This window comes from Mizuhopecten yessoensis, unplaced genomic scaffold, assembly GCF_002113885.1.
Source record: "Mizuhopecten yessoensis strain PY_sf001 unplaced genomic scaffold, ASM211388v2 scaffold8657, whole genome shotgun sequence".
Taxonomy (NCBI): domain Eukaryota; kingdom Metazoa; phylum Mollusca; class Bivalvia; order Pectinida; family Pectinidae; genus Mizuhopecten; species Mizuhopecten yessoensis.
The window spans coordinates 355,479-366,054 of record NW_018407656.1 but is presented as its reverse complement, the minus strand read 5'-3'; the positions used below and the strand labels follow the sequence as shown (position 1 = coordinate 366,054).

The following is a 10,576-nucleotide window of genomic DNA, read 5'->3' as shown; positions in this document are numbered from 1 at the left end:
AACTTTCAGTTCAATCGGTTCAGCAGAACTTGACTTTAAGTTTGAAATAGGTTTTCAAAATGGCGGCCGTGGCGGCCATATTGGATTTCTGATCGACCCGAAAAATAACAACACTTCGTCAGGACCATAAGGCGATCATTCCTACCAACTTTCAGTTCAATCGGCCCAGCAGAACTTGACTTTAAGTTTGAAATGTAAAATGTTAACGGTGACCTAAAAACATTTTGTATAGAGATGAATATATATGTACACAAGAATTGATGACACATTTGAAAAAGAACACAAGAAATGATGACACATTTGAAATGTACACAACAATCAATTTTCCTTTTAAAAAGGTACAATATAATCAATGGCACATGTGAAAGGTACACAAGAGTGTATGGTATTGATAATTGAATTAATGATTTACAAACCAGCAAGGCAATCCTTATTGATGTTGCCTGGAACCCGGAAGAAGTTAATATTCATGTAACTCTGAATTCTATTACAGAATTGTAATCAAGAGAGAATTCCATAAAAACCGAGCATTTCCAGATTTACCTTAACAATTATGCAGAAGCATTAAAAAAACATCTATTTGTAAAACGTTGCTTTTAGCATAAACTCTCTGTTCAGGGTTTTTTAACAATACTCAACTTATTAATATTTTAATCAAATTGATTCCTGTGTCCAGATGACAAGCGTATTTGTCACGGTACCGGTGACACAGTGAAGGACACGAGTGATCAATGTGTCCCATCATCACACACCGATATAGATTTCCTCTCATCATATCCTGTCAGCACTGCGTTACTATATTACAATTAATCTGGTATCAACCCATTTACCTGCAATATTTCAGGTATAACAGATGAGAACAGCTCTTGTGTGATTTCATTGACATTCTCCACATGTTCTTGTTTATGATTTTATAGGTAAATAATGCACCAGCAAAGTTCTGTCGAGATAGTATCTTATCTGCTTTGGATATTTCAAAATAATGACAAATTATTCTACTAGGTTTATCGTTTGTGAGTAAACACCTTCAAAATATGTATCCAGAACATTCCTTTTTTTAATTTGGAATTAAGATAATTGGCAGAAAATAATTAACTCTATACTAATTTATAAAGTAAGAATTACCGCTGATAAAAGAAAATGATTTAGAAATAGCAAAGTATGAAAAGCAAGCTTCTCTGTCATTTAGTCTGATCAATTAAGGTACGACTGTATTGATAAGTAAAGTTTTACCACTCCAAATGATTACGTACACCAAATTGTTCCTCAAAAAACACATGTTGTTTCAATATGTGGTTATTTTAATGGTCAGCAGTGTGTTATTTACCGGGCCTGTCCTAGTTAACGCATAATCAGCCGTACCCAGTGATCGTTTAGTAGCTGAGTGATTTACTCAATGGCTAGAATTAATCACCGCCATTTCTAGGCAGCACTGACAATCTGACTTCAGTGTTTGCTCAAGTCATACTGGGCCGTAATGAGAAAATTCCTGGACTTAAAAAGGTCATGTGTCCTCCCAAATCAGTTGGTAAATGACGAGGCCTTTAAAAGGGCCTGGATAATAACAACTGTAGCAGGTGGAATTATAGCCACAGCTTCCCTGTACAATTTAATTCCAACCAGTTACCAACAGTGAAACATTGCCTAGGAATGACAGACAAGATCTCGGTGACTCTCAACACATCTGCTTTAGGATGTTAGCAAACACTGCTTTAAAAAACATGTTACTCTTCTTTGCAAACAAAATCTGTCTATGTACTGTCTTTGATCAAATACATCATTTCTTTTCCTACATCTCCCTTTAAGAAAATATAAAATATCACTCCCTGTAAGTATTTCAAGCTTCGTTTCTTTATGTGTTTAACATTAACTTGAATTCTTAACCCCAAGAGTTCTCCATGCTTAGTTTTATTACTAGCCAGTGAAACTGACGGTGTCTCAGATGTGGCCATTATCTGTGAAATCAAAAGAAAGGACAAAACAGCTACAGAAGGTCGAGAATCTACAGTGGCCAATAAAAATAAACATTGAAAACAACAGCCATATTCTACAATACTGCCAGTGACAGTGACAAGTCCAGAGGGACCTTCAGTCCTGACATGGATACGGGCTAATATCTCTGCGTAGGAACACTGGAAACTTCCAGCTAAGATTTACACACAGCACTATCAAGTGTGATTCCATTCATACACTACTCACTGAACTTATCTATTGGACTATCTAGCTTATTCCCATTCTTACATTACTCACAGAACTTATATATTGGACTATCTAGCTTATTTCCATTCTTACATTACTCACTGAACTTATCTATTGGACTATCTAGCTTATTCCCATTCTTACATTACTCACTGAACATATCTATTGGACTACCTAGCTTATTTCCATTCATACATTACTCACTGAACTTATCAATTGGACTATCTAGCTTATTTCCATTCATACATTACTCACTGAACTTACCTATTGGACTTATCTAGCTTATTTCCATTCTTACATTACTCACTGAACTTATCTATTGGACTATCTAGCTTATTCCCATTCTTACATTAGTCACTGAACTTATCTATTGGACTATCTAGCTTATTCCCATTCTTACATTAGTCACTGAACTTATCTATTGGACTATCTAGCTTATTCCCATTCATACATTACTCACTGAACTTATCTATTGGACTAACTAGCTTATTTCCATTCTTACATTATTCATTGAACTTATCTATTGGACTATCAAGCTTATTTCCATTCTTACGTTACTCACAGAACTTATATATTGGACTATCTAGCTTATTCCCATTCTTACATTACTCACTGAACTTATCTATTGGACTATCTAACTTATTCCCATTCATACATTACACACTGAACTTATCTATTGGACTATCTAGCTTATTTCCATTCTTACGTTACTCACAGAACTTATCTATTGGACTATCTAGCTTATTCCCATTCATACATTACTCACTGAACTTATCTATTGGACTATCTAGCTTATTCCCATTCTTACATTACTCACTGAACTTATCTATTGGACTTATCTAGCTTATTTCCATTCTTACATTATTCATTGAACTTATCTATTGGACTATCTAGCTTATTTACATTCTTACATTACTCACTGAACTTATCTATTGGACTATCTAGCTTATTAATATAAGCTTTTTTCAAGACTGACTCTGTATGCAGGGATAGCTAATTTGAAGACTGACTCTGTATGAAGTGAAATCTTATTTCCAGATTAATTCTGTATGAAGTGAAATCTTATTTCAAGACTGACTCTGAATGAAGTTAAAGCTTATTTCCAGACTGACTCTGTATGAAGTGAAATCTTATTTCCAGATTGACTCTACATCTGTATGAAGTGAAATCTTATTTCCAGATTGACTCTAGATCTGTATGAAGTGAAAGCTTATTTCCAGATTGACTCTAGATCTGTATGAAGTGAAAGCTTATTTCCAGATTGACTCTAGATCTGAATGAAGTGAAAGCTTATTTCCTGACTGACTTTGTATGAAGTGAAAGCTTATTTCCAGACTGACTTTGTATGTAGGCAAATATTACTTTTTTTTTGAAGTTTGGAAGCAAAACATTTGTATTCTATGATGGAATGTTATGTGTGCATACTTTCTGTATGTCCTTGTTTGCACATTATACAACATTGCATGTTTACTAAATTCCCAGGGGACAGTTGTGTTAGCATGTTAACAAATAGCACTTCATCAACTTTTTTAAAAATTCCGTTTTAATACACACACTTTTCTCAGTTTTATCATCCAGTTTTACGAAAAAAATTCAAAACTTATGTTATGGTTTCTGTGTGTGTTCTTAACACTCGATGACCAATTGTAACTGGAATGCTTTTCACTCACTGTTCACCATAAATTATCTACTTTCTGTACACGATCAACAGCCTGTTCACCATCAATAATCTACTTTCTGTACACAATCAACAGCCTGTTCAACATCAATTATCTACTTTCTGTACACGATCAACAGCCTGTTCACCATAAATTATCTACTTTCTGTACCCAATCAACAGCCTGTTCAACATCAATAATCTACTTTCTGTACCCAATCAACAGCCTGTTCAACATCAATAATCTACTTTCTGTACACAATCAACAGCATGTTCAACATCAATTATCTACTTTCTGTCCACAATCAACAGCCTGTTCACCTTAAATTATCTACTTTCTGCACACAATCAACAGCCTGTTCAACATCAATAATCTACTTTCTGTACCCAATCAACAGCCTGTTCAACATCAATTATCTACTTTCTGTACACGATCAACAGCCTGCACATGTTCACCATCACTACTTCCTGTTCACAATTTGAGATCTACTTCCTGTACACAATTCACAAATCGTTTTAAAACTTTATTACATGTAAAAGTATTACAACTTTATCACATGTAATAGTATTACAAATATATCACATGTCAACAGCCTGTTCAACATCAATATGTAATAGTATTACAACTTTATCACATGTAATAGTATTACAACTATATCACATGTAAAAGTATTACAACTATATCACATGTAATAGTATTACAACTTTATCACATGTAATAGTATTACAACTATATCACATGTAAAAGTATTACAACTATATCACATGTAATAGTATTACAACTATATCACATGTAAAAGTATTACAACTATATCACATGTAATAGTATTACAACTATATTACATGTGATAGTATTACAACTATATCACATGTAATAGTAATACAACATTATCACATGTAATACTATTACAACTATATCACATGTAATAGTATTACAACAATAGCACATGTAATAGAATTACAACTTTATCACATGAAATACGTATACATTTATACATGTACATTAGGTAGTAATATCATCATTTTCCCAGTAATTAAGTATTACCAACATATCTGACATAACATTATCTTCAATAGTCCCTGAACATTATTTCCAACTCCCATGTCACCATATATATATACTGCAACCATTAGCATGATGACGTTTTAACTCAAACCGTTCTGTAACAATTGTAGGGATGTACCTGTTAATCATTAAGGTAGAGTAAGCTTGAGTAATGATTTCATGTGTTAAGTAAGTTAATTAATGATATCTTCATTATTTACCCTACCTGACAGCCACAGTCTTCCTGGTGACTTCCCTCCTGTGTTTCGTCCAGTAGAGGACTCTCATAAACTACGCTGTCCTCAGTAACCATGCTGTCCCCCCGATAAAGGCCTCTAAGACCTAAATCCTCCTCCCCCTTTGTCTCCGTAATATCCTCTCCACTTTCCTCCACAATTTCATCGCACAGATTTGGATTGATGATAATATCCTTAGATTGTGTAACACTACTTATTTTTTCCAGATCTGATGACTGAACACTTCCTGTGTACTCTTCAAGAACGGATGACTCATCATTTTCTGCTTCCTCTGATGAAATTTTAGCTCTCCGTAAAGTTTCCTCAACAATAGGTGTAATCTTACTTTGTTCGTTACTTTTTAATTTGATAGGCATTGCAGCATTTCCTACGGTTTTCTGTCGTGCCTGGTCAAATCCATTTTGAATGACCTTTGACCATGAGGGACGCGTGTAAGCGCCCTCTGCTGGAGTGTGCCATCGTTCCATTTCTGTATTGTCCCCTTGGTAGTCAATAACCTTGTGGTTTCTCCGTGGATCCTCTCCATTGCTCATAAAACTGAAATTTGTTAACTTGTCGAGAAGGCCGCCCATGGTTTTAAACAAAGCCTCTAACCCAACACAGTATTTTTAATGTCAGTCGATTCTAAATCAATCATTTACAGACCAATATAGCTATGAAGATGTTCGCATCAATATCATGTCTCCGACAGCCCATTCATCGAAAACCTGTCTATTTGAAATGAATTTAAATTCTATTGGGTTATTTTAACTCCAATTTTATTGACATCCCGACATAATTGTTTGTAGAGTCAGTGTTTTACGAATGGCCATCAATTACCTCATTTTGCGTTGTAGATTACCGGCTCCTATTATCAACATACCATCAAGAGTAGTCAATCAGCAACCAAGCGACAATTCCCCACCTACCAAACGCAATGATCTGGCTATGAATATTGTGTTTTGGTCAACAGAACATCCTATTTGTAATAGATGAGAACTTTGTGATAAAACGCGTCCTCAGAAATATGAATCAAAACTTGTTGACAGATTCACAGTATCCCGTGTTATTTGCTGAAGGACAAAAGGCTTTTATAGTGTCAAAACTGGCCTTTTAGAAAATGTCACAATTCAAAATGGTTTCAAGCATCGTTTTGTCCATGAAAGTCTGTTTATATATATCGAACACTGAAAATTGTACATGATGTTGTCAATGACAGTCTTAGAAGTTCACCGACACGGATTTCACACGAAAACATGCCAATCATGTCCAGTACAGTTTTTGTTTATAAATTATTTTCTCTAATGTCACAAACACAAACTGAATGACCTGCACTGTAACAGACCCACACCGAGGCAAATCTCGTTATTACGAACCATAGGATCAGGCTTATATCCAGGTAACATGTGGGAAAATTTGTTACATAAATACGCTGTCTCGCAGCTGGTGGCTATACTGATGTTACCAATATCAACACTTCCGAGATCATCCACTAAGTGGTTACCATGTAACGATGCAGTTTCCTCGGTCACAATTTTAGTTGATTCTTATTTCACAACATAATGATATTGTTACGTATGAATCCATGAAATTCCAATGAAAATTTGAATTCACAATGTTTCGATCTGAATGTAGCCGCAAGTTGTAATTCTTAATTTTCCTCTTTGATTCGTTTAAATTTCCTGAAACCATTTCTCCAAAAGATGATATCAAAGAATATCTTGAAATCCAAGATGTTGAATCAAATGTTAGACGATGTGGTATCCTTTTTCTCAAATAATTTCCTATTCAATACTCTCCAATAAAATTTCTTGTGATGTAGATGGGCTAATTTCCAGTTGAGTGCTTTTAGAAAGCATCTATTCCCTATCTACTCATGACCATACCTGCAGAGTCACATAACCAAGATTGTTTTTCACATGGTTTTTGTATGTCATTTCTAATAAATAAAAAAATAGCCCCTTCAAACAAACTTGGTCACATTGTTGTCATATGACCTTGTCTTTCACCACATGACCTTGTTCTTGGATTGCTAATTTAAGCCACTTTCTAAATGATGAAATGTATCACTGTTTAAATGAAAATTGATGTACATTGCCAGCAGACTCTCAAGGCTATAGTGACTGAAATCCTTCCATTCAAATCACTCACTGAAATGGCGCTACCTTGATTTTCCTTTATAAAAAATTGACGTTTACAACATAGATGGATATGTTTGCAACATTGCAAGTGGAATCCACTCAAATCTCCGGAAAACAGCATCGGAGAATCTCTATTGTCAGGTACTTGAAATCTTTCGCAAATATGTTTTTGAGAAAATGTCTTTTTAACAGGCTTAAATCTTTTTAAAAAGAGCTTTCTCGATCTTCCCAAAGGAAGACTGATTTCCAGATTTAATGTATATACAATGTATATATATACTCTTTCACATCATCGTTCTGTAAAAGGTATGCATGCATTTCACACAATGTAATCTACGAGTGTTTTATTTCTAGAAGTCTGGTGTAGACTTAAATCTAGTTCCACCATTGTCACACCAGTCTGCTTCGCTCCACGGACCGTTTTCTCACAGACAAAGTGGCCAGTAATGCTTTGTTGTATATCCGGAATGTACATTTAACTACATCAATTCCAACATAGAGGTGCCCATCTCTACGGAGTGAACTCCAGTCTTTTTCTGCTTGAACATCTAATCACACAAATCCTTACTAAGTGTGTTGTTTTTGTCATACACACAATTTCCTCCATGAAAAATCCATTTTTAAAATATCTAGATTCACATTTAATATAAATCAAGTATCAAAATAACTTATTCCCCATAGTTCTCACTGGGTTTTTAACTTTAAGAAAAGACGATATTTTCAATATTAGAAAAGATTTGAATTTCTCTTTCAACATGTAAACTTTTTGTACAGATCCCGTTTTAGTGAATCATTCGGCCTCGGACCCTAGCTGCGTGGGTTGATGGCAGTGGTGATGATGAAGGGAATACTCGAGATTAAATCTTACAATTATTATATATATGTTTGTCATCCACTACCTGGTAACAGCTGGCACAACAGCTGGTTCTGACATTATCCCCTAGATATACATATGTAGACTTAGATACACACATTTACATAAAGCTTATTTTGCAGTTAAAAAAAAAAATCTATAAAAACTTGCAAGAAATATTTTATACAAAGTAGTTATTAATCCAATTGAAACAGATACGATTGTTCTCATATATTTCTTAAAATATTTCTTTTTACCTGTATTAATGATCAAAATATTTTACTTCCTTTTCCAAAATATTTTCAGACTTTTAGTAATTGACCTTTTTACAATTTTCGCACTAACCAAATAATTCAATGAATGTTGATGTAAGTTTAAAAGGTTACATTTAATCAATTAGAACTTTCAATAACACAAAGAAAAGACACATATTATTCTAAAATATATTGTTACATTGATTTTGATTTCATGTTTTCTTGCAGATTTTTTTTTCATTATTTCCCAGCTAAAACTTGCTTTCATATATAATTACGGGGAAAACAAAGAGAGAAAAAAATTGTAATAAATTGATCTGATTTGCATACAATAGAAACCCTTTGTTTTTATTTGTCAAACTTTACTAATGTTTAGCATATAAATAGAAAACTCTCATCAATTATTCCAAGAATGTTAACTATGCCATATAATTGGAGGCATGTGAATAATAAACTACTCTCACATTTTGCGATATGAGCCTGATAATGACTTGATAATGGTAAAGGTCATCTCTATTTCATTCCCCTGACATCATCGTCCAATAAAATCCACCATTCCAATACTAACAGGGACACAATTTCATCAGCTGTTCGGACTTGTTTCAGCCAGCAATATACGACAGTGATCGCCCAATCTTACCAAATGTCATTCAATGCTTTCGCGTCTAATTTTGTCAAACAAAACTCTGATATATAAAAATGTCATTTATATATTCTTAAGATACAAAAATACATATTTCCCTGCGTTTAAAAAAAAAAAAAAAAAAAAATCTGTAAGCTTTATGGCTTTTTAAATTTGAATTTACATATAATGACTTAAGTTAAAGTTTGTCAAATTATCTTTTTTGAACAGTGCTTGAAGATCTATGTAATTATTAAGAAATTAACGCAGTCTTTAAACTGAAATATTTTACTCATAATTACAACTGTTTTCCTCCTACGTGTAAGATAAATAAAAGAATATATTTGTGTCCTGAACTGAAATTGATTACTTACGAAACACTTTCGAAACACCAAATGCAATGTAGAATTTGGGACTTAGTTTGATTTGATGTTAAATTCCATACTAAACTAAACAATACAGACTAAAACATACAAATGACCCCCACAGCCTATTAAAACCGGAGCTGCTAACTAAATCTAGCTAACGACCTTGTACGTATAAGATCATTGATTCTTGTCGGATTCCTTGCTAGCAGGGCAGGTTAAAAAGGTCAGCGATATATCTTACAAGACAGTCACTTTGTCTCCATAACATCAATATGTCGGGGTGTTAAAAAACATGTCCGCATTCATGTCATAGATCACTTTCATGCCTCCATTGTAAAAGAGTTCATACATCAGTTGGAGTCCATCACAATTGATCTTCAATCTATTGAGTAGATAGTTGAGTGAAAACTTCTTGTAGATTCTTGGAAAATGTACGTGATGTATGATAAGAATTATAGCATTGACGAATCCTCCGACATTGATATGTGGCGTTCAGCTCATATCTCCTTGGATTAACTTCTAATACATTTCAATACCACCGATTGAGATTCTTTCCACTTTCTGTAACCTTCTTATAATATATAAGTCTTTGTGTCTAGCACAATACTAACACTTTCCTTGTAACTGAGGCAAGGTTTTATCAACAACTTATAATGCCGTCAGCACTTTTATTGTTCAAGCAAGTCATCTGCGATATTTCAAGAGAATTATTAAAAACGTATTATATAGGATGGTTCGAAGATCTCCCAGCACAGATATATTAATATTTTCCCCTTGAGGCAATTTTCCTGGATCTTTGCTGTCTGTTCAGTTGAAGCAAGTGTTGCATGTCTTCGGAGTAATTCAAATCTTTTCTGACTGTTGATTTTCAAAATGTACGAAAAATATGTATTTAATCCTCCAACAGGGACATTATCCACTTGGATTTTGTCAACAGTTCCGGTGATATATATCCCTGTGTCTATATTCTGCTTCTGAAAGTAAACCCTCCAGAAAATACTGGAGCACAATGAACATCAGGATATCCGACAGATAAAAACCTTCTTGGCTACTCCTGGTATTTATTCCTAACATGCCCGCTGCGAGCGCCTGGATATTTAAGTGGTGTAGGGTCCCCATTCTTCATTACCTCATATGTATACATAATTACTGACAATTTACATGCACAGCAAAGGACTGATATTTCCGGTTGATCCTGCAG

General features: G+C 34.1%; 1 protein-coding gene across 17 annotated transcripts in view; it reads right to left on the bottom strand.

Moving 5' to 3' along the window:
* Positions 1–10,576, bottom strand: part of LOC110456312 (protein unc-13 homolog B-like) — a 206,445-nt gene that overhangs the window by 99,007 nt on the left and 96,862 nt on the right. Inside the window, exon 1 of one of the 17 annotated variants that reach the window (XM_021506980.1) lies at positions 5,128–7,542. The exons of the other annotated variants lie outside the window; for them this stretch is intronic. Within the exon in view, the coding sequence (XP_021362655.1) occupies positions 5,128–5,730 (603 nt within the window). The 5' untranslated portion in view covers positions 5,731–7,542. Of the gene's footprint in view, positions 1–5,127; positions 7,543–10,576 lie in introns of those variants that run through there. 17 annotated transcript variants of the gene reach the window in all.